General features: G+C 42.8%; 2 protein-coding genes across 5 annotated transcripts; both read left to right on the top strand.

Moving 5' to 3' along the window:
- Positions 1–1,063: 1,063 nt before the first annotated feature.
- Positions 1,064–13,755, top strand: LOC100846265 (glutamate receptor 3.1). The gene is made up of 22 exons (XM_024456074.1): positions 1,064–1,561; positions 1,649–1,741; positions 1,946–2,019; positions 2,098–2,156; positions 2,250–2,298; positions 3,259–3,356; positions 3,539–3,573; positions 3,642–3,743; positions 4,166–4,224; positions 4,313–4,487; positions 5,141–5,314; positions 5,533–5,644; positions 6,873–6,930; positions 7,024–7,129; positions 7,483–7,681; positions 8,479–8,568; positions 9,788–10,075; positions 10,184–11,532; positions 11,616–11,893; positions 12,258–12,289; positions 12,395–12,801; positions 12,929–13,755. The coding sequence occupies exons 1-22, from the start codon at positions 1,178–1,180 to the stop codon at positions 13,427–13,429; spliced, it is 4,722 nt and encodes a 1,573-aa protein (XP_024311842.1). The 5' UTR covers positions 1,064–1,177; the 3' UTR covers positions 13,430–13,755.
- Positions 13,756–16,463: 2,708 nt separating this feature from the next.
- On the top strand, positions 16,464–22,937 carry LOC100845961 (protein S-acyltransferase 21). 4 transcript variants are annotated; one of them, XM_014903419.2, is made up of 11 exons: positions 16,464–16,773; positions 16,879–17,286; positions 18,356–18,469; positions 18,561–18,663; positions 18,764–18,963; positions 19,473–19,541; positions 19,652–19,723; positions 19,873–20,001; positions 21,199–21,279; positions 21,367–21,558; positions 21,876–22,937. In XM_014903419.2, exons 2-11 carry the CDS (start codon positions 17,245–17,247, stop codon positions 22,722–22,724), a joined length of 1,851 nt encoding a protein of 616 aa, XP_014758905.1. In that variant the 5' UTR covers positions 16,464–16,773; positions 16,879–17,244; the 3' UTR covers positions 22,725–22,937. The 4 variants fall into 4 exon arrangements, with proteins under 4 accessions (XP_014758905.1, XP_024312055.1, XP_003580403.1 ...); XM_024456287.1 differs by having other exon boundaries at positions 16,879–17,471; XM_003580355.4 differs by lacking the exon at positions 16,879–17,286.
- Positions 22,938–24,845: the final 1,908 nt, after the last annotated feature.

Below are 24,845 nucleotides of genomic sequence, written 5' to 3'. Positions count from 1 at the left end.
GAGTTTAGATAAAGCCGAGAGCGTGTCATGGAGCACATGAATATCTAGATGATGCCCCCCACGTTGTTGCGAATTTTTTTAGTTAACATACGTGAGTCCACGTTGTTGAGAACATACATGAGTGAAAAGTAACAATAAAAGAGTATCTAATGAAAATGTATAATGGAATTGTATGATAGATTATAGATTCTTCGCTTAGTGGAAATAGCTTCATGAAAAATAACATGCATGCATGTGCAAACAACATGAGTGTTCCACTAAATAGGTGTGAACAAATTAATGGTGTGATGATATGGCATGCTTGCATGTTGAGAGAAATCAAATAGTGGGTTTCTCCTACTTAGATATATTCCCTCTGATCCTAAATTCTTGACTCAAATTTGTTCAAATATGAATGTATCTGTTCTTAAAAAGCGTCTAAATACATGTAATATTTCGACAATAATTTAGGATCGGAAGGAGTAGAAGATAATTTGATATGTTGATCCGTAGCAACGCGCATGAGATTAGGACGTGCACTTACTGTACTGTGGCAAGGTTCGGACGTCTGACCATAGTCCGCTCCATAAATATTTTCTAGCCTAACTCCTCAAGATCTTGTGATGGAGTTCAGGTACTTCCAAGCAAGCTCAAACGCAATCACTTTCCTGCTCTGAACACAGTTGATGCTTGACATCAGCAATTAGAAATGGCTCTGTTGTTAGCAGAAGACGGCAGCTGTAAACTTGAATACTTTCCTGTCGTATTGGAAAACAGAAACCCTTCCGAGCAAAAGACTGCAAATATTTTCATAGTTCCTCGCGAATTTGCAGCTAGCCATACATTTTTTTTTGAGGGAACAATGCTATGATTTTTTTAGGGAAATTGATTTTGCATTACATAGCTCCCGGAGCATCGTCGTACTCACGCATTGACTTGACTGGTTTTGGATTGAAATTGTTGGGGAGCTATGTAATGTTGGGCCTCATGGCATGGCCCATGCAGCCTTTCTCTATGGGCTTTACTGACATGCGGGACCATCTTGGCAGTCTGGGTCATCAATAAACCCCAGAACCCGCTGCCTCCAACTCACCGTTGCCTTTGCTCGGTTGCCCTTGCCCCCAACCTCGCCGCCTCTATTCCTTCCGCCTTGCCGCCGCCTGCCGCTCGCACCCACCTGCCAGAGCCTCCTCCCGCCATGGCGAAGTCGTCGTCGGCGGCGGCGCCGGGCAGTAAGAAGCGGAAGTCCAAATCCGGGGCCCTAACCCACGAAGAGGTGAAGTCGCTCGGCTACGAGCTCCTCTCCTCGCGCGCTCACCTCAATCACGCCCCCGTCCTCCTCGCGCTCCTCTCCCCCTCCGCGCCGCTGAACCTCGCTCTCGAGGCGCTCATCTCGCTCCAGTCGTTCTTCGAGCCCTTGCTCCCCTCCATCCCCTCCTCCTCCGCCGCCACCGCCGCTGCAGGAGGTGCGAGCAGCGACCCCGAGCTCGTGTTTGGGTCGTGGCTGCGGCAGCGCTTCGACGAGTTCGTTGCTGCGCTGGTCGAGCTCAGCGTGTCGCCGCACAGCGACGACGCAATCAGGGTGAGTTTCGCAGTTGTTATTACTGTTCATTTGCTTGTTCGGTGAAGGTGGATTGGCTGAGTTAGTATACCCTTTTCTTCGCGGCAGGATGTGGCGCTCGATGCGTTTATGAATTTCGTGAAGCTGGGGAAGGACGGGAGATTCCACTCGGCAATTTACCACAAATTTCTCCACGCTGTGGTGAGTTTTAATTCCTCCTGATATGGCTTACATCTATCTGTGTGATATATTACGAAATATAGTTTAGATTTCGTTACTGTTTTGAACGAACCTCATGTTTTTGCATCCATGTTTGTTTGTGTTCTAGTAACTGGCTTCCTGCAGCCAGAATTCTGTTTTCGGTGTTTCATCTCTGTTCTTTACCTGCTTCCAATTTTTCTACAGGTTCATGCTCCAGATTCGATTGATCTTTTGCTAGAGCTGCTTGGATCAAAATACTTTAAATATGCTGATGTTTGGTATGTAGTGCCTCTAGTTGTTCCTTCTACACTTTATTATCTTGCGGTGCGCTTATTTGTCTCTGATTGCTCCTGCAGTTATTTTACTTATACTAGCTTAGACAAGATCACCAACAGTCTGAGCAGTGAAACCACTGGTAATATCTCTTTCTAGACTTAGTTTGATCGCCACATCTTACTTTCTTTTGTAACGTGGTTACTTTACTTTTGTTGGAATTTGTTCTAATCAGGCTCTAATAAAGATGGCTCTCAGAATGGGGATGACGGGTCTGAAGACAGGTATACTTCATATTTTGTATGCAAATATGCCTTAAATCCTGAGCATCAATTTAAGCTTGTGAATGCAACTTCGTGAACCAACTATGATTGTATGACCTTTTCTTTGGATGTAGGGGGCATACTATATTGAAATGTGAACTATCACAACTTTGTTTTTCTGCATACGCAACACAAAAATTGTACCATGGAAGCACTAATTTTTGAATTGTTTCCACGTAAGATTTTTTTGTGGTGGAATCATTTTCCTATGCAATGGAAACTTGACCTGCCAAAATCTAGTACCAGACTACAGATGTATAGGAAATCAAATCAGAACTCCCTAAACTATCGCCACCTTCCCTAAGCCTGTCTCCGTTTCTGATCTCACAGAGCAGCTGTTAACCATTAGACTAACGGATTCTGTTAGGTGGATATTGGCATGGTAAAAGTGAGCTATATGAGAAACAGAGACAAGTTTAGTGAAGCCTTGCTCAGAAAAACAGGTCAAGAGGGTGGAAGTGCTTACTATTTAGGGAGTTCTAATACAATTTTCTACCATTTTCCCTAATTTTTGTATGTAAGATTGAAGAAATGTGCTATTTTGCACCATATCTACTCTTATGTTACACATGTGTTACTGCTCACCCGATACTGAGCATGCTTGCTTCTAAAAAACAAGCGAAACCAGAAAGTCATGTTCATACTTCATAGTTGTATTTTATATCTTTGAGGCTTCAGCACCAACACCTTGAGTATAGACAAATGAGATGTTATGAACATAGGGTATGTTGATGTGTTCGTCTTTCTTATGTCATGCTTGCATTTATGTGATTAGCTTGTAATATGGCACATGAACGATTTTGTAGCTTTTAGCCCTGAAAGTCATCTGCAAAATTGCATCTGATGACCTCTGGTGAATTATTTAGGTCACAATAATTTTTGGTTCCATTTCTCGTTCATTTTTCCTGATTGGTTTAACAGGGTTGTTGTTTGTATACGCAATATATACAATATTCTGGTGCACATTCCTACATTGGATTTTCAGAAGGAATCGAAGTTTGATATGTGGAGTACTGTTGGTGAGTATTTTCCGACTAATCCTGTAGGTTGAACTCCCTATAGTCTTCATTAGCATCTGCATTCTTTTCAACTCGTTTTTTCTGTATTGTTGGTGTGTGCTACTCTTCTTCATGCATGCACCAAGGTGGGATTACTGCAATATTGTTTTTCATTCTGACTCTTTTTATGTGTGTTTGTGAAGGCCTTTCTTCAAAGGGAGAGAAGGGCTTCCCTGAGGTACCTCATATACTTTATGAAGTAAAATACACTGGCAGTTCTAGCGACTAAAGTTTGAAATTTTGTAGGGCTCCTCTGCTACAAATATAAACAAAAAGCTAAAAGTGAAGTTCACCAAAGCATGGCTAGCCTTTCTCAAGCAACCACTTCCGCTTGATGTCTACAAGGAGGTAAATATGCAGCTCTTGTTCTGGAAGCCATAACAGTATTACGCAATGTTTCTATTTGTCATTATTTTAATAATCCTGCGAATTTGTACATTTGCTTCCTATTCAACTGTCCTTGAATGGTTATATGTGTTGCATCTCATTTTGAACACCCTTCCAAGAACAAATTGATACTGTTGAATTTAAACCTTGCCTTTTATTTTCAAACTATGGACCAAGTTTTCTTCCAGTCTGCCGTGCAAGTGGAATTTATTATATAATACATGAATTACCTAACCACTTAGGTTGATGGAAATGATTTGTCGTTTGCTGTTGGTATTCTGAGTTTACACTAGGTTTTCTTTGCAGCAATAATGCGTTCTTTCGTGAATGCTTTAATGGCTGATCGTAGTTTTCTACCTTGAGTTATGTTTTGTAATTTGCAGGTCCTTGCTACAATTCATCAGAATGTAATTCCTTCATTGTCAAACCCAGCCATCTTGTGGTAGGATCTTTATGTCCATTTTGTTCATATTTGTACTTTGTTTGACATCACTCAGAGACCTGACACCTTGATGTTTTTCCTGTTGAAGTGATTTCTTGACTAGATCATATGACATTGGTGGTGTTATCAGTGTGATGGCTTTAAGTGGTATTTTCATCCTTATGACACAACATAGTCTGGAGTATCCAAAATTCTATGAAAAGCTCTATGCATTACTGACTCCTGCTGTTTTCATGGCAAAACATCGGTCAGTGTTCTTGCAAGTAAGTTAGCTCTTAATAAATATGAAATATTAGGTTGCCTTATGAATGTAATATTGCCAATCTTTACAATGCAACAACTTCTGTGAATTAAAGGGGTTTCAAAAAGACTGTCGGTTGTTCAATTGTGGTTCACTTCACATCCAATATTTTCCATCATGGTCTTACAAGTGGCTGTGGAGCCATGCAGACCTTTACATGTTGTGAAACCATGCTGTTGAGAAAGTAATGTTAGATTAGACTTGTTAGTTAGTTAGTTAGCAATGATGCCTGCAGCCTGCCCAACATGAATACATCTCGAGGTTCTTTGTATCCACGTGAACCGAGGAGTGTTTTTCTCGAGCATGCGTTTAGACACGTGCATTTTGTATTAGAAGAAGAACGAGGGTGATTATAGAATGTCCAGCTATTGTTATCTGTTTAAGCTAAGGTGTGTGGATAATTAATAGCCCAGTGGTAGGTGTGCAGTAGATCACCACCATGCCTTTGAGGGGTTCGAACCTTATCCTTAACCTCAATTGTTATTTCACGAATTGAATAAACCTGCTTTTCTCGTTGCTTGCGCTTCTTAGGACTATGCTGAGGGGGTTTCTCCCCCTTGCAAGTTTTTAATTACCATCTATTTACGGCTTTATGATTTACTTGTTTTCTTTCAGCTTCTTGACGCGTGTCTGAAATCTTCATATGTTCCTGCATATCTTGCCGCTTCATTTGCAAAAAGATTGAGTAGACTCACTCTTTCAGTACCACCAGCTGGAGCTCTTATCATCATTGCTTTAATTCATAATCTGCTGCGGAGACACCCCTCAATTAATTTTTTGGTTCATCGGGTACGTTTCTTGTTTAAACCTTTTAGTCCGCATGCAGGAGCTCTTAATTGATTCCAGTGTGTATACATCTGTGTGCAGCCAATGAACCACATGTTAACATATTCGTGTCATTCATGCTTGTGCTCACATTTTTATCTTGTGTTGTGCGAGAGTATTTTTATTTATTTTATTTCAGTGTTGGTCCATAAGCTAATTCCAGTGCCTTGGAATCTCTTCAGGAAATTGCTCAGGATGATACCAATATGAGTGGAGAAGCTAGTCAACCTAAGAAGATTGGTGCTGATCCTTTTAACAATGAAGAGACAGACCCTGAAAAGTCTGGGGCAATGCGTAAGTATCTAATCATGCTGAAAATACATCGTCTTCTCACTTCTTTTTCTTGCAATCCTCAATATGTTCTATGACAGTAAGACAAAAAAGGCGAACAGCTGTTATGGTCTTGCAAATTGGATTGGATGTTTTATCGGTGTGATGGTTTCGTAAGAGATGGGTGGTGTGTGGATGCAGTTTACAAAAGGGAAAATCTTCTCCTAGTTGCTTGATTTCATGGATGGCATCCTATGGTTTTTTTAGTACCTGGCTCAAATTTATTTATACAAGTCCTAACCAAGTATAATTGGTGTTAAAAAGAAAGATCAAGTCCTACCTGGGTGCAGCTTGTGTTTAAAAACAGAAAGCGGGTAGCCCTGATTGGCCTAGGGAATATATAGTTAGATACTGGATCTTGGATTGGCTAGTCTTGACTAATCGAATCCAATACGACTTATGGGTGGCTGTATGGCTGGCCTGTGTCGGCTGCTGAGTCCAGCCTCCACAGAACAGAACAACCTTCTTTATTTGTTCATCCCAAAGCATATGTTTCAAGATAACTGGCTTGATGGCAGACAGAGGAGTTAAATATGATGAGGAAATCTGGAGCAGGAAACAATTACACCATATCAACGAAACTAATAATAGCACATATATCTCGAAAAAGTATACTCAATTTTGATGATTATGTAGTTTGCTAGTTTGTTATTTTCCGGGGCTAAATATTATTTCGAGTTCTTTGTTGTATCAAATGATCTAACCTATATTTTGACTTTACACCTTAAGTTAGGGTAGTACTTGGTTATCTGTAGAGAGATTATTTTATGTTATCCAGGTTGTCATAAGATTTTGTTGTCTTTGATATGGTACTTAGGGAGGAAATGGTAAACTTAGCATTTTATCAGTAAGAACCTTGGATGAATCAACTCCTCTCTTCACCGGTGGAACTTAAATGAACAGACCACTAACTACTGTTATTTGATTGCTACAGAAACTGTAGTGGACCGAACTAGGTGGAAATAAGTCCGCGTGAATTACATAAAGTGCCTGAGACAATGACACTGATTTCACTTGCCTGTTCTTCTAAATTACATCTTCAAGCAACTTTAGTAATGAGTTGCTGGAGGTCATTGCAAGTCCAGATGCAAGCATGATTTCATCTTTATGGGCAAATTCTAACCTAGTCACTGTATAGTTGTGAATGATATCTTGCCTATCATGTATTCATCTTTTCTTTTATGCACCACAGGAAGTTCTTTGTGGGAAATAGACACTCTGCGCCATCACTACACTCCTGCGGTTTCTAGGTAACATCTAACATGAATACAACATATTGTCCTTTTCCAATGGCCCTTCCTTTTCTTGCTTGAATTTTATCTCATTCTATGTATTGCTGCCAGATTTGTTGCTTCACTTGAAAATGATCTCACAGTTCGGGCCAAAACTACTGAGATGAAAATAACAGATTTTAGTTCAGGCTCCTATGCAACAGTTTTCCAAGATGAGGTATGTCTGCACCCTTACCTCTCACATCAACCCTCCTCTTCCGCGCCCCCGTGCTGCTTTCTGCTTATGCATGACATATGTATCTGTAGCAGTATACATTTTTTAGGTGAGGTAGTTCTTCACCGTGCCTTTCACTAGATTCTACCCTCTGGTTTATGTATTCATGTGGCCTGTTTACCTGGTATTTCCTTTAGTTTGATTCAGTTCTGGCAAAACCAGCTCGTGATCCTCTTCCTCTTTTTTAGTGTTCAAGCTCAGCCCTTGGCGAACGTCCTATCCGCTGCCATTTGAGTGCTTATTATTAACCACCATTAGAAACTCTAAAATTTACCAATCTTGAATTTGAATTGTAGGTGCGGCGGCGGATAAAACAAGTTCCACTTGCATTCTACCGAACTACACCAAGTTCTTTATTTCAAGAGTCAGATTTTCCTGGATGGACCTTTGGGTACCAATCGAATGTCGTTGCACAAGCTAGTTTAGAAGGAAATGAGAGCCGCACGGTAGAGACTAGTAAGGGGTCACCTGCCAAAAGGTCACGTGTGGAGACCTGAGTAGGACCAGACAGAGTGTAACATTTTGCTCCAAGTTGTTGTACTGTTAAAGAGGTGGGGGTCATTTGGCTGTCATCTGGTCCCGCCTTTTTATTTCCATTTCGTTTTTTAAGATGTTGGGATGTACTATGTCAAGAAGCAAGTGTTGTAACATGTTTTTTCAGTTTTTTTTTGTTTTTTCAGTTTAAAGTAGTAGAGTATTAAACTATGCGAGGACTTCGTGCCAAATATTTCTGTATAGCAAATACCGTTTCAGCTTAAGAGTACAAATGGTGAACAACATTTAAATCTATGTCTGTGGGCCTATCTTACCAACAATAATTCTCCTGAGGTGACAGATTAGATTACCATAGCCACGTCCCACGTTGTTTGACTGATGGTGGGCTATATGACTGGATATAGGTTGGAGTTTACTTCTTTTTTTTCATTGCTAATTGCTGCATCAAACATTATCGGATATTGGTTTCTACTGAAAACAATCAGTTTCTCTTTTGAAGCTACAGAAATGATATGCTTCGTCTGTTCAACTGTACTTACGGCTTTTGGTCGACATGTCGCTGGTTCTGCACATTGAGATGTTTGTCGTCTTCAAAAGCCCTTAACCGGTCCATTAATCTAACTTTGTATGCGTTCAACATACCGGCTTGTCTTCACATGAGAAGGATGTCTTTCTCGCAGGAAGGTATGCCCATGTGCGTGGATCTGGACCGGGCCCACATGACTAGAAAGAGGGTGAGATTTAACGAGTATGTTGCGAATAACAACTAAATATCTTTTTTGCTGATGTGATGTCAGGCCCAACATCGTTCTCGGTGACAGTAACAGCTTGTGTTGTTTACTGCAGGGTCCCTGAACAGACGCTGTTGTTGCTGCCGACCTTTCCAGGTATGATATGTGGATTGGGATTGCCAAACTATCTAGTCCATCCAAACTATCAGGCAGCATATCCTCGGGTACCAGTAGTATCCCAGTTAGTTATCTTTGCTTAGAATGCGCTGTATGGAAGTGGGGTCGTTGTGGAGGAAGTCGTCCAGCTGAGATTCACGACAGGTACGCAAAACTCCCAACAGCTGTATGGTCTTGGTATCAGATATTCACGTGTGTAAGCGATGTGTACTAAATTGTAGATGTATCCGAGTTCGCTCCCCTTCCAGTTTCCAACCACATGTTTGACATGAGGACCTGAATGTTTTCTGCAAAATAAGTTTGCATTTTGTGCTCAGAACGTGCTGGAAATGTGATACAGCCAGGCACACCAAGTAGCGAGCTGTCTTAACAGACTAGACGGTCGTTAGCATCCGGGCTCCAAGACGATGATATCTGGACGGACATGGCTACTCGAATTGAGGTGAATGGACCTCAGGAACAGCAACCTGTGGTGGCGTCACATTTGGTGAGGCTGCACAGGGTAACCGGAATAGCTGTTGTTCACACGGGCTACGGCACCTCACACCTTTCTTGTGTCATCCGAGTAGAAGCAACTGCCGACTAAAGCTTCTTCAGGCCCAACGGTAAGAGGAACTGTGCCTGGATTCTCATAAAGCAAAAGAGAGAAGAAAGAGGTTCAGGAGGTCAATTATTTGTTTATTCTGCATGTACCACGCTTTTGGATGCACCCAATTGTTTAATTCCATGTCGACTTCGTAGAAGATCTTGCCCCTCGAGCTCATAGGGAGAATCAGCTGTTGAGTTCATCTCCGCATCTCGTTTTCTGTTTCCTTTCTTTCATTTATTAGTTGGACAAGCATATCTTAAGGTGAGGGGTCTTAATTTCTTAAGTCAGGGACGATAGCATTTGCTGATTTATGTTTTGATGATGTCTTCCCAGTGTTTCTTATCAAGAAGTGTCCAATTCTGTTCTGTTGAGCCCCAATTCCTATAGACACATCACTTAACCCCATCTGTTTCCTTCACTTTCTGATCCTAGGCTATAGAACTGGCCATGTTTTTTCAATTCATGACTCCAATAATTTGTCGAGTTATGTAGTCAACATATCTGCTTAACAGGCAGCATCAGGAAGCATATCTGCTTAACAGGCATCATCAGGAAATTCTGTTTTGATTATTTCAGCCTGTCAATTGATGAGCTGAAGGATGAACTCCTAAAGAACACCTCGGCATTCTAGGCTCACCATGGAGGTCACTCTCCACTTTTGGGGCATCTTTTGTTGTCTGTGTTCCTATGCACTCAGCAAGAATGTCTCTGCAAGACCCGATGAAGTGAGTATTGGAGCTCTGTTCACATTCAATTCCACAATAGGGAGAGTTGCCAAGGTTGCCATTTCTGCTGCTGTCAATGACATCAACGATGACCCGAGCATCCTTCCAGGCACAAAGCTGGTTGTTCAGATGCAAGATTCCAACTGCAGTGGCTTTGTTGGCATTGTCCAAGGTACTTCTTCCATGTTTGATTCTGCCACCAAATCATGCAGATTTATGTTGTGACAAGTGTCATCCTCATGGTATAATGCATAATGAATTTCTTCTTTCCATTGTTCAGCCTTGCAATTCATGGAGAAAGATACAGTTGCCATCGTCGGCCCTCAATCTTCTGTCCTTGCACACATTATTTCTCATGTTGCAAATGAACTCCAAGTGCCTATGATGTCATTTGCTGCAACTGATCCAACTCTCTCCTCACTTCAATTTCCTTTCTTTGTGAGGACAACCCATAGTGATCATTTTCAAATGGCTTCTGTTGCTGACTTAGTCGACTATTATGGGTGGAAGCAAGTAACAGCTATATTTATCGATGATGATTATGGAAGGAGCGGCATATCCTCTTTGGGTGATGAGCTTGCGAAGAGGCGATCAAAGATCTTGTATAAAGCTGCAATTAGGCCAGGAGCAAGAAAGAGTGAAATAGTTGATTTGCTGGTCAAGGTTGCAATGATGGAGTCTCGAGTCATCATTCTACATGCAAATCCTGATATTGGACTTACAGTTTTCTCATTAGCACGCAATCTCGGCATGACATCCAGTGGATATGTGTGGATTGCAACAGATTGGCTCGGTTCATTCCTTGATTCGTCACAACACCTCGACATTGGATTACTGAGCACAATGCAGGGTGTTCTCACATTACGCCAGCACACAGAAAATACGAGAAGAAAGAGTATGCTAGCTTCAAAATGGAGTACACTGATGAAGAGGGATAATGTTGACAGAAGGTTCTTGATTAATTCCTATGGCTTGTATGCTTATGATACTGTCTGGATCATTGCTCACGCGCTGGATGCATTTTTCACTAGAGGCGGAAACATTTCTTTCTCTATCGACCCAAAGCTACATGAAGTTGTGGGAGGGGGTTTGCAATTGGAAGCAATGACTGTCTTCGATGGGGGAAGGCTGTTACTAGAAAGAATCCGCCAAGTAAATTTCACGGGTGCAACTGGCCATGTCAAATTTGATTCAGATGGTAATCTTATCCGTCCTTCATATGACATTGTTAACATAGTAGGGTCTGGTTTGCGGATAATTGGTTACTGGTCTAATTATTCTGGCCTGTCCACTGCGACTCCTGAGACTCTTTACCTGAAACCAGCTAATCATAGTAGGGAAAATAAGAAACTCTACCCTGCAATCTGGCCCGGTGAGACTACAACAAGGCCTCGGGGATGGGTGTTTCCTAACAATGGAAATGAGATCAGAATTGGAGTTCCCAATAGGGCAAGTTACCGTCAGTTTGTATCAGCTGAGAAAACTGAAATGGTGCGTGGACTCTGTGTTGATGTGTTTGTTGCTGCAATAAACTTGTTACAATATCCAGTTCCGTATAAATTTATTCCGTTTGGCAATGGTAGTGAAAATCCAAGCTATGCCGAGCTTATCAATAAAATTCTAACAAATGTAAGTTCAGTTTCTTAAATTTACACCATTTATAGATGATGTATATTGTATACGTTCAGTTCTAACAATCCTTTGATGGCTAGGACTTTGATGCTGCGATAGGTGATATTACTATCGTCACAAATCGGACAAGGGTTGTTGACTTCACGCAGCCATATGTTGAGTCAGGGCTTATGGTACTGACCTCTGTTAAGAGGCATAGCTCGAGTGGATGGGCCTTTTTGCAGCCATTCACAATCTCAATGTGGTGCGTCACAGGACTGTTTTTTCTTATCATAGGAACCGTGGTTTGGATGCTTGAGCACAGAATCAATGATGATTTCCGTGGACCTCCAGCGAAACAAATCATTACTGTATTCTGGTAAGATCTCACTCGTATATTAGAGCCAATTTTTGCTGATTGTCATATTGGCTCATTTTGCTGACACAAACTCTAGTGTCTGTAGCTATATAATTCCGTGCTAGTGTCATTTGTCATTCTAAAACACATATGTTGTAGATTTGAGTTCCGGGATGAGACTTATTTCCAAACCTGGGCGTAGGGTGGGGCTGAGTTCTATTTTAACAGACAGTTAGGAAGATCTACTTCTGTACCCGGTATAGTAGTCTCATGAACATTACGCAAAAAAATCGACATGATCAAGTTTCTTAGCTCTTATGATTTACGATGCATGGGTTGTGTTGCATGATATTGCTTACATATTGTTTTCATTTTGCATTTGCAGGTTCAGTTTCTCAACTCTGTTCTTCGCCCACAGTGAGTGAAAGGCAGCCCTTAACCTTCCCACATATTAATGAAGATGGAACTATCTTCCCTGCCTAACACTCATGGTGAAGTGAACGTGCATCTTTTATTTTACAGGAGAGGACACGAGAGGCACCCTCGGCCGCTTCGTGATCATCATATGGCTCTTTGTGGTTCTGATCGTCCAGTCCAGCTACACTGCCAGCCTGACTTCCATACTCACCGTGCAGCAGCTCTCATCTCCGGTCACGGGGATCGATAGCTTGGTCGCCAGCGACGATCCCATCGGGTTTCAAGTCGGCTCCTTCGCGGAAAATTACCTTATGCGCGAGCTCGGCGTCCCAAGCTCAAGGCTGAGAGCGCTCGGTTCTCCAGAGGAGTATAAGCAGGCGCTTGAACTTGGCCCCAGCAAAGGAGGCGTCGCGGCCATCGTGGACGAGCGCCCGTACGTAGAGCTCTTCCTGACTCAGCACTCCAAATTCGCAGTTGTGGGCTCGGAGTTCACCAAAAGCGGCTGGGGCTTCGTGAGTTTCTTTCTTCCCACTTGGCCATCGAATCTCGCAACTCAATTGTCCAACTCAGTCAAATGCCTACATATTCTTCTTCTGACGAAATTACTATCCACAACTGAAATGGGCATTGTCATGTCAGGCGTTCCCAAGGGACTCGCCGCTGGCCGTGGACCTGTCGACGTCCATCCTGGCGCTGTCCGAGAACGGCGACCTCCAGCGGATCCACGACAAGTGGCTGGCGAGCGACGTGACGTCCATGTCCCAGTCCAAGGAGGTGGACCTGGATCTGGAGTCGGAGCAGCTGCAGGTGTACAGCTTCTCCGGCCTGTTCTTCATCTGCGGCGTGGCGTGCCTCATCGCCCTCGCTATACACGCCGGCATCCTCGTCAGGAAGTTCTACGAGCACTCCTCCTCGTCCTCCTCCGCCGTCTCCTCGGAGCGGGCCGCTCTGCCCACCGACGGCGGTAGCTCCGGCCGCAGCAAGCTCCAGGCCTTCCTGTCCTTCGCCGACCGACGGGAAATCGACACCAGGAGAACGGCCAAAAACAAGGCGGCGGCGCTGGCAGGAGGGGAGGATCACTATGTGAGCGGCGGCAGCGCAACGTCGAGTAACAGCGTCGGCACTAGCGCGTCGTGCTAGAGGCTGGGCATTGGGCAAAAGCCAGCCTTAATTTACAGGTTTTCTTTTGCTGCCGATTAACTAGATCGTAGTATTCATCATCTGGATGCGATGCACGGGCAGTCAGTCAGTCATACGTAGACTACGTAGTATACTTAATTAGCGCGCTATTTTCTGTCCTTGTGTGCCACAGAATTGTAGAGATATGTATGCTGTGGTGCGCATGGGGCAGCAATCGAGCACCCCCACGGGCGTGGCTTTGTAACTTTTGCGCTCTTCTGCATGGATACTCAGTGTAGCAGAGTAGCTGATATAGCAATTTGGTTGTGGCTTTCTGCCTGCTTCCAGACGCCTGCCGGAGATGCATGTTTCCGTTTCCTCCATGCGGCAAGCAGTGGCTGTTCGGAACCCCGGCCTTCCGCGGGCTGGCTTTGCCCCCTTCGCGGTGGTCCTTGACTGCCGTTGGCCCAGTTAAAGCTCATGGGCTCATTTCCTGCAGGGAAAAGACAGTTTATAACCGGTAAAAATAAAAATTGCATCAGTTCGGCCTGTTGACGTGGCTGTATTCGATTACGGTATGAATGAACTCAACCGCTTCTCATAACAGCAATGATGCCATGATGGTAGGTTAGGTATGAGAATGACACCCAGCTATGATGAGGATCGACATGATCTACAGGCTCACAAAACACGGTTAATAGTTTACAGACAAAAAAACACGACCAGAACACATAGGATCGTGCATCATATGTTGGTGCAGAGAACGAAAGGTCAATACATTATTCCTTCACAAAAGTTTCAACAAAATAAACTCATTTTGATATTTCTTTTTATATATAGCGTAACCTTATGCTAGCGCGCTAAATTCACTAATCTTTGGAGCGGGCATATTCGATGAATGATGTTGTTGGGTCCAGGATATGAGAATGACACTAAAGCATTTTTGCTTCAGCAACGCTAGCTACCCACCGACTGGCTACTTGAGCAACGCCTTCTTTACGAATGGGTCACCCGTTCAGCTTGCTAGTGACAGAGTGACCGTGAGCTGTCCACAGGCTAGTTATAACGACGTTTATACTTGGTACTTACCACTACTGGTCCGTGCTATACTGTTCTAGCTAGCTGGACGATTGGCCAGAGAATAGCAAATACATTCATGCATCATGACTCGATAATTATTGTATCTGCACGACACGTTTCGTTGGACATCGATCCATAAATGACAGAAGAAAGGCCAAGATACCGTGGCACAACGAAATACTATGACTTACTGGCAGTGATGCTCTGAACTCATTTGATAATTTCCTGTGAAAATTGAAAAAAAAACTAAATAAGCAAATAATGCGAACCGAGAACGTGCAACCGAAATACTTAAATAACACAATAACCGAACCTAAATACTCGTCTGGACCTATATAAAACGGCCTAAATAAGGACAAAATCCCCATGTCGGGTTGTTTTAGGATGCGTCACATTCCAGCTTCATCTGAGTGGCCTTATCTCTTGCATTTTTGTTCAGGGCGAAAGCGACCGAAGGCGCCGTTCACATGTGCACGCCACTAGTTTATGCAGCAAATATTCTCCTCTTGTTTTGTTCGACGCCAACACCAGACGATAATAATGGAGCAGGTGTACAGGAAACTGGCAGCACATACATGTCACCTGGTTGATTGACGTCGGATCGGCAATAATTTCCATATGTCATGTAATTCCTCCCTCCAACGGGTCATATTAGGATTCGGTTGATCAAATCTTTGATCACAAATTACTTCATGAATATGTGACTAATGTAATTAAAATAATAACCATAAGCAAATATCAATATAATGAATATGAACCTATGTCACATAATTATATATTAATAGAGTAATTTGTGGTCAAACTATTGGTCAAAAGAAAACTAATACGTCTGGTATCGTTACACGGACGTAGTATTATAACTGCACGGTAGACTTCTTGTTGTGTGTGTACGTGCATTTTGTCGTGGCAGACGTGTGACATTTGGTACGGTGGCACCGGCATTATTATACCATCATCGCGTCGTCTCAGGCGCTCTGCGAATCCCAACCTCCTCCATGTGTGTTCGCTAGGCGACAGCACGGAAACAAAGGTCCACGATGGATGGGAGCAGTAGAATATTTCCAGTTTCTGCTTCTTCTTCCGTTTGGTCTCTCCGTTGTCTGACCTCCGTGGCTTTAGGTGAAAAGGTCATGGGAAAACTGTAATCTAATCCTTTCTTGATGGACTATGTGGAGTAGTATACTGTAATGCAGATTCCCAGGACCGATCAGTGTCCCCTCCTTTTGACTGTGCAGAGCCAAGAAACAATCTTTGCAATCAGCAAGATGCCATCGGGCATCAGGGAAAATAATGAATGAATTGAGAACTTGAGATCTACCGGCATGTCGAGATGTAGGCATGACTACGCTGTGAGCCTGAAGACCTTGCAGAGTGCCCCTGGCAGCATGTAGGAGGTTCCGTCTATCGTTACGGTGGATTATCATAAGCTTGTTTTTCTCATCCGTTTTTCATTATTTTTGTGTTTCGCTAATCAATTTTTTCTTACTTTCGTATGTATTTTTTTACAGCAGATTATAAAATAAATTCAGCGCAGCACAGTTCAGCAATGCCAAGCTGAACCTTAGAAACGTAGATAGTATCCTCTTCGTCTAAAAAAAATGTGCATTTTATTTTCGTTGCGTCGTTATAACACTACTCCTTCCTTTTCGGTTTTTAAGCCACGCATATATATATTTATTTACGTTAATCGATTTGACTAAAATACGAGTTATATGCCATGAATGAAAGTTAGCAATATCACTGTATAGTCTCAAATAATACATTTTGTATGGCATGAAAATCAATGACCTAAATACACCCGCGTAAACAAAAAGGGAGTATTACCAGAGTTACCGACTGACCCGCTACTCAGTGAAACAGTCTTCTCGAGTAAAAAAGTCGTCACAAAGGAAAGAAAAAAAAAGGGTTTCTCGGGTCGTTAAAAAAAAAAAGGGTTCTTCACTCCACGCAGTCCACGCACCATACGGCGAGCAGGGCAGAGGACAGCCCAACGAGAAGAGAATCCGAGACCGCCGTCTCCAGTAAAAACCCAACCACCATTGCCACCCATCCAACGACTCCCCACCACTTCACCACGCCCTCCTCTCTCTCTCCCGGCGCAGGCACACACGCGCCGAGAGGAAGGAGCCGTACCGTACGGGACAGCTAGGATTTACTCCGCGGCGACTCGGGATCTGGCGCCCCCAATGCAGCCGCCGCGTCGCTGATCCCCTCCGCAGACGCGGCTGCGCAGCGCCTCCATGGCGCGGCGTCACGGGTGGCAGCTGCCCGCCCACACCCTGCAGGTCCGTTTGGCGTTCGTCCTTCCCCTTGTGTCCCTATGTGCTTGGACTCGCAATGTGGCCTCGGATCTCTCCAGTCTCCACTGCCTTCTGTTCGTTTTACCGCAGGACCCGGAATTTTTCCGTTCGGTGCTTCCATGAGCCCTGTGCATGTGGTTGTGCCGTTGTGGCGTTTGAAAATTCTCCTGGTGCTATGTCCGTGCGACGCTGGACGTGTTCCCTCACCTTTTGTCTCCACTCTTATCCTTATTTCGTAATTATGCGTGTCTGATGTGATGGGCTACTTTTACCTGCAATTTTTTGGGTGCTTCTGCGCAACCTCGCACTGTGTGTACTGTTTAATTGGCGATTAGTACGTTGCCATTTTCTGCTGCTCTGAAGTGAGGTAGTACATGGGTTTGATTTTCTTACTACTTTCTCTTGATGCCATGCTAACTTAATTTTCTGTGACTCTTTGTTCTGATCTCGTGCGCTATGGAGTATGTTTCTGCTCGATATGGCATTTCTTTCCAGCCGGTAAAAGTGCTACTTTTTGTTGCTTTCCCGTTGGTCCCTTATGCATGGATCTTGTCCTGGCGCTCTTTTGTGATGATGCAAATACGCGATAATTCGGTAGATAAAAGCTCTACCCCGTTACGTCTTTTGACTTAATGTTTTTTCCCGTCGAACTGGAGTCCAAATGGAATTGTAGCAGAAACCAGGTGAAACCATTACAACTCGCCCACAAAACAACATCTGCAAGTTGTTTGTAAAAATCCTCTAATTTTTTTTTCTTGCTGGTCCCTGCCTTAATTATGCAATAGGATGCCTTAAAGTCAGTTACATTTATTCAAGAAAATAATAATCTCAATGTAAATTTGAGTATCATGTAAACTCAGTTACATTTATTCAAGAAAATATAATTTGTAGGTTTAGTTCCCAGGCTTTTTAGCTTTTCTAGCTCTGTTGAGTGCATCTTACTGCCAGAATTTTCCTGGATTCAATGCATAATTATAGCTTGCTTGTGTCCATGCAGCATCCCAGCTGATATATATCCTGGCTAAACACAGCAGATCAGAAAGAAGTGACCTAGGATTTTAAAAGCATGAGCTGTAATAACTAATAAGGGCTTTGTGTATTGAATTTAGTGAGTATTTTTCATAACTAACTATTGGATATTTCTTTACTGAAGAAAATTCTGTTGGACAATTTCATCCTGCATACCTTCATCTGATTGTCTTATCTACCATTTAAGATTAGTTCAAAAGATCAAGCAAATTGGGAAAGGGTATTATCGGTGATCTCGTCCTTCACAAGAAATCTATAACTCCTGAGCAACCACGGTTATGTTGTGTACAAATTTAAGTTTCCCACTTATAAATTTGACAGTTTAAGCACACGAAATGCTCATTGTTTATGCAAATACTCTTGGTTAGGTGTCCTTGGTTTGTTTTCAGCTTTTTATTGGGGTTTTGGTCTTGGTTTTTCTTCTAAATGTCTGACATCTTAGTTGGATTTTGCACTTCCTCCTCCTATGCTGGTGTCACTTCAAGCTATTTGTTCTTACCTCTATCAAATCAAGAGTATGGTAATCTTTTTTTTGCAGGTGGTTGCTATAACGGTGTTCTTCTTGCTGTGTATAGCATTCTATGCTTTCTTGTCTCCATTTCTTGGGAAGGACTTGTACCAGTATATCGCAATCGGTGTTTATAGTTTCCTGGTAAGGTTCCACTTTACGCCTTCCCATGCATGGATCGGATCCTGGATTATATTTTGGTTGATAAGTGCTTGGTATCCATTTCTGTTTTCAGGCCTTATCGGTGCTGATTTTATACATCAGATGTACTGCTATTGATCCTGCCGATCCTGGCATTCTGATTACCGTCAATGGTTCACTAATCTACAAATCAGAAGGTATGTCCTGATACCTGATGAGATTGCTATTAAAGTTTATCTAATTCATTGAGTTGTATGCATATGTTATACTAATGCGGCATATCCTTTTGGTTTAAAGCAAACATAGACACTCAAGAAGAAGCTGGCAAGTCAGGATCGCAAGCCAACGAGGAAATCCAAACGCATAACTCATGTTTAGGAGCTGGTTGGTTTTGTTGTGCTATTTTTATGAAAGATGATTGTCGCAAAGAAGATGAAGCTTACCAACAAGAAGATTATGGCGAGGAGGCACTCTTTTGCACCCTTTGCAACGCGGAGGTACTTATGCTCAGCTCCAATGCTATTCTATCAGAGTATACCATAATTAAGAGTTTGGACACATTTTTTCCTTTTGTATAATAGTCATGGTAGTTTTGAAAAATGGTGCACTACAAATGCTTGCACCCAAAGCAAATTAGCTAATTAACATGGATGCAGTAGCTGGTAAACAAAACTGACATCACGGATGATTACTGAAGGGTGCATGCATGCGATAATTCCATAATCATGTTTCTATTGAAAATAGGTCAGTTGGAAATAAGCAAAAGATTGTTTACGAGATTAGATCTGTTATTGTCAGTGGCATCTACATCTTCTGCTGCCTTGCTATTTATCTGTTTTGGTGTTTCTTCAATTTTAATACTTCAACAGTTTATGAGCACATCATTTAGCGTCTGCTTCCTTTTATTTCTTTGGTGTATCAAGTGTCCTTTCTTTTTACACAAGTTGCTGTTAATCCTAGGCTATCGTCTGTACTGAAATGCCTTTTCCTTTGTGTATTGATACAGGTGCGCAAGAATAGCAAACATTGTCGAAGCTGTGACAAGTGTGTTGATGGTTTCGACCATCATTGTCGGGCAAGTATCATGTTGAAGCATGCTGTTCATTTTGTCTTTTTACTCTTTCTCATGCTCATTAGTTTGTTTGCGTGGCTTTTCTGATCTCTTATTTGATCTTTTTGATGCAGTGGCTGAACAATTGTGTTGGAAGGAAAAACTATATGACGTTTTTGTGCCTTATGGCTGTGAGTCTTGCTTGGGTATGTAGAAAAATCATGGAATGCTGATATTCTATCTGTCGACATTAATATTCTTTGAAATCTAAGCTTATGTTGAGTGTGGATTTGACGTTCTGAAAGCATTTCATGTTTCTAACTGTGATTGCTGTGATTGTTCATAATGCATACAGCTTGCTGTTGAGTGTGGAGTTGGTATTGCCGTGTTTGTCCGTTGCTTCACTGATAGAACAGCCATTGAAGATCAGATAGGGGAAAAGCTGGGTTATGGCCTTTCAAGAGCACCCTTTGCAGTCATTGTGGTAAGTGTTAACCCTTTTGTTAATCTAGTTTTGAGGCATATAGCTGAGTACTTCATGTACATATGGATGATTGGATTTCACCTGGCTACTTTTACAATATCCATCGTCTTCATTGTGTATTCTTCCTAAGTTACAGATGTTGGCTTTGCCCCAAGACACATAGAAAATCACCCGCGCACAGGATCACAAAACTATTTGGCCAGAGGCATGTGACGTGCCTCTCTTTCTTTCTTTCTCCTTTTCTCAATCTTACAAGACTCGCCATGTTACAACCTTCGACTGTATACTCAGGCTAGTACTCGTATACCCATACAGACTCAGCTATACCATGGCATGCAAGCCAAACACGCTGGAAACTCAGCAACTCCTAATCTGATTAGGATCCAAACACACCTAGCCTACTCACAGCTAGCTAGATAGGACTCATACTCAAGGCACACATATTTCATGGAAACTAATTATCAAATCTAATTAGACCACAACATTACTCTAACAGCAGAATCAAACCAGTGGTAGTTTGTGTAATATTTCTGTCGAGCTGAGGTAGGGTAATGGAGTTAACTTAGTATGAACTGAACTAGTCTTATTACATGATGACAGAACAGAGTTTCTAATTGTGTGCAGCAGCAGTTGTACGAAAACGCTGTCACTGTTACAAGCGAAACTATAGTTTTTTGGCTTTGTGGCCCAAAAGAACGATTTATGGTCAATTTATTGATCATTTGAGGCCCTCTCTTGTCTGAAAATAGAAGCGCCATGCCAACTTTGTACACTTGCACTGCAAAGACATGAGAGGTATCATTGCTGAAGAATGTGATATCAATGATTCTTCCTTTTCTGTTTATGATCCATTTGCTCTTGTTCACAACCACATCATTTCACACATGAGGGGTTCGTGCTGTGTGAATTTGTATACTGACATCTATCTAGCAGTACAGTACAATACTTGTTAAGTTGAGCTACTTATCCTTCAAGCAATGATTACTACTCCCTCCGATCCATAATAACTGTTGGGTATTTAGTACAAAGTTAGTACAACTTTATACTAAATCCTTGACACTTAATATGGATCAGAGGGAGTATAATATTCGATCACTGTATTGAAGTGTATATCATGATATGCGAGCTAGTTGTCGTTCAAGCAAATGATGACCACATAATTAGAATAATACAATCTTAATACATCCCTGACTTCAGGCCCTGGGTACAGCGCTTTCTATGCTTGCTGCAGTGCCCTTGGGGGAGCTGTTCTTCTTTCATATGATATTAATCCGGAAGGTTGGTCACTTTATCCTTTGTCAAGTTTTAGCCTCATTTGCTCAGTGAATGGAATATGATATTGCTTTGTTACACCATTTTTTTCAGGGCATAACAACTTATGAATATGTTGTGGCAATGAGGGCTCAGAGTGAACCTCCTGGTCTCTCTGTCAATGATGACCAGCAAAGCTTGCCATCTTCTCCAATGAGTTCTGCACCAACTGCTTTCAGTGGAAGCTCGTTTGCACGGCACTATAAAGGTGCATGGTGCACTCCACCGCGCATCTTCATCGACCAGGTGTGTCTTCTATCGAGTGACACTTCTAGGTCATATCAACTTTCCAAAGAGCCAATTGTCCATTGTTTTTGTTTCCATCATTGGAAGCACATCAATTTGCTGTGTAATCGTTCTTTTTCAATGAAGGATTTATGTTTTCCACTTCAATCAACTTCATCAGAAACCTCCAGTGTTATTTGAGATATTCTATCATGACTGTTTGTGCAAGTGATGTGTTGCCTATCATCATCGGTTTCATTTTCAAGTCCAACTTATCTTCCTATGTTTTTTGGGAAAGTTGTTCTGCCTATATTTGATCCTGTCTTCTCATATCACAGGATGAAATCATTCCACACTTGGGTCCTGGGCGTTTACCATCAACTGTTGATCCTGATAGCATGGACCCAGCCGAAAGAGCCAAACAACATGCAAAACGTCAAGTTCGCATTAGCGCGTGGAAGCTCGCAAAACTGGATTCAAACGAGGCAATGAAAGCGGCTGCAAAAGCCAGGGCCTCTTCATCTGTACTGAAGCCGATCAATAGCCGTGCCCAATATGAAGCAGACCGGTGTTCCAGTGACAACCTCAGCTGCAGAAGCAGTGTCATGAGTGCTGATACCAGTCACCACATAGACACTCGATCTGGCAGGAATGTCCAGTACAAGTCATCTTATCCACCCAGCGCAGCAAGTGGAGATGACATTGAGCTGTATCCCCAGACACCCAGCAGTTTCCAAAGCAACTCGCGGACTCCGACACCTATTGCAGAGCACCATCCCTCGAAGCATTTCAACCCAATCTATCAGACATCAGCAAACAGGTCTCCATTCTCAGCCAAAGCAAGTGGAGTAAATGAAGCAGCCATCTCAGAATCCAACAACGCAAGGAGGTTTGGTGCGCCAAACACAGATAGATCTCCTCGGTCATCTGTTTACTGGGATCAGGAAGCTGGCCGGTTCATGTCTGCGCAGCCAAACCAGGGATCGAGCTCTCGTGTGGGCCGTCCTGATCTTCTCTACACTGGACAGTCTATATTCTTTGGTGGACCACTGATGGCAGATCCTACAACAAGAAGTTTCAGAGATCCTGGCGGTTCGAGCCAACGCTCTGCTGTGTCTCGCCCTCACCAGCTCCCTGTGTTCATTCCCACCGATCGCCGAAAAGATCAAGTCTCTAGGTTAACATGAAGTAAACTGTTTTTGGAGTATTCATCTCTGCTTGATTGTTCAATGTATAGCTCTTAGTTCTTACATCAGGAATTGTAGGCTATGATTTTCTGCCAGTTAGGTGGAAACCGTGCTTAATTTAGGTAAGATTTTAATACAGAAACGATGAATTCTCTTTCATTTATTGAGGCAAAAAGTGTCCTGAAATTTTATCAAAGAGCGGCTTTTTTGACATGTTTGATATTTCCAAGGGAACCCCTGTATCTTCATCATTTGTCCAATCTTGTCCATACGAAGTTACATGTGAAAAAACATGAGTAAATTTTATAGAACAACAGTTTTTGGGGCAAATTTCTCACTCAGTCCCCGTTTTTGCTAATTTGTTCGAGAAACCACAGGTTTTCAGTCACACTGTAACAACAAGACCAAAATAACAAGGTTAGACCACCTGACAGTTTTTCTTACGGTCTGGCCCCACATGTAAGAGGCCATGTTGGACAAACCATACCCAACCCGATAGCCTGTTAAGTGTTTTTTTTGAGAGATCACCGGGGGGAGAAATCCCCACCTGAATATCATTACTCAAAGAACTAGGTTACATGGATCGTGAGTCGCGAGGATAGATAGTCACGCCATATGGTGGCGGCTATCTTTGAATCGGCGTTCCTTAGCCGATGAGACCATAGAGTAAAGTCTTCTAAGATGTTCCTAATTATTACAATTGGTGGTAGAAATATATGGCGAAAAACAACACTATTTCTTGAGTCCCAAATCTTCCAAAGGACGGTGAATACCATAGCGGGCCATAGAAGTGCACAGACAGCAGCGTCCGGTGGATTGGATGTCCAAGGCACATCACTCGATGAAGGGGATGGAAGTCCCGGCTGAGTCCACACGGCCTGACTTGATTGACATTGGAAGAAGAAGTGCTCCTTAGTTTCCGGCGCTTGATTGCAGCGAGGACAAGCATCATTAGTGATGATATGTTTCTTGAGGAGGTTTCTTTGTGTATTTAGGCGATTATGGTAGAGAAGCCAGTCAAATATTTTAACTTTAACCGGCACATGGCAACGCCAAATTGCTGCCGCATCCGGGTCATGCTGTCCCGAGGACAGCAGCTGGTAAGCACGTCGCGTGGAGAAGGGAATCCCAGTGAGTAGCATTCTCGAGTCATCTGCCTCAGGTAGGCTTAAGTCCTGCAAGAGAGAACAAAGTTTGGCGAGTTCATCTTCCGCACCCGCCGTTAGTCTATTCCGCAAGCTCAAATCCAGTCCATTACATATTACATTATTTACAGGCGAGAAAGGTAGAGTGCAGTGGGAAAAAAGTGTGGGAAAGGCGACGGAAAGAGGTTCTGGTAGCAGCCACCTATCAAGCCAGAAGAAGCAAGATTTCCCATTCCCTATAGTGACAGTGGTGATTTGACGAAGAAGTGGAAGGTGCTGTGCTATGATGTTTTTGAGATATGTGAGTGGTGTGGTGACAGCTTCTAGCTCCTGCACAGCACCCATTTGTAGCCAAGTTTTCCAAGATAGATTTTCACCATGCAAGTATTTGTATGCAAATTTTAAAAGCAAACAAATTTTTTGAATTTGCAAGTCTTTAACACCAAGACCACCAAATTTTTTTGATTTTGAAAGTGAGTCCCAAGCCACCAAACATTGTGAACCATTACATGTGTCGTCTTGTGTCCAGAAAAAAGCACGGCGTTTTTTATCAAGTCTTTCGGTTGAAATTAAGTTGAGATCGAAGGCGGACATGCAGTAAGTTGGCAAGCTATTTAGAACGGCCGGGACCAGCGTTAGCCTCCCACCTTTGGAGAGTAGCTTTGCACGCAGCCGGCTAAATATGAGCTGCACTTGTCAATTAGAGGCGCAAAGGCAGCGCTGTGTATTTTGTAAGGAGACAGCGGCAGGCCTAGGTAGACTTGAGGGAAAGATGCTACAGCGCATTGCAAGACAGAAGCCATTTGTTGAGCATCATCGTCAGAAACATTCATGGGAATAAACGTGGTTTTGTGGTAGTTGATTGCTAGCCCGGTAGCATCAGAATTTTTTTCTAAGATCTCTTTGATCTTTATGGCAGCAGTGACAGAGGATTGTGCAAGTATAAGTGTGTCGTCCCCATATTGGAGAACGGCTG

This window comes from Brachypodium distachyon, chromosome 5 (genome assembly GCF_000005505.3).
Source record: "Brachypodium distachyon strain Bd21 chromosome 5, Brachypodium_distachyon_v3.0, whole genome shotgun sequence".
In the NCBI taxonomy this organism is placed as follows: Eukaryota; Viridiplantae; Streptophyta; class Magnoliopsida; order Poales; family Poaceae; genus Brachypodium; species Brachypodium distachyon.
This window is presented reverse-complemented; position numbering and strand designations above follow the sequence as displayed.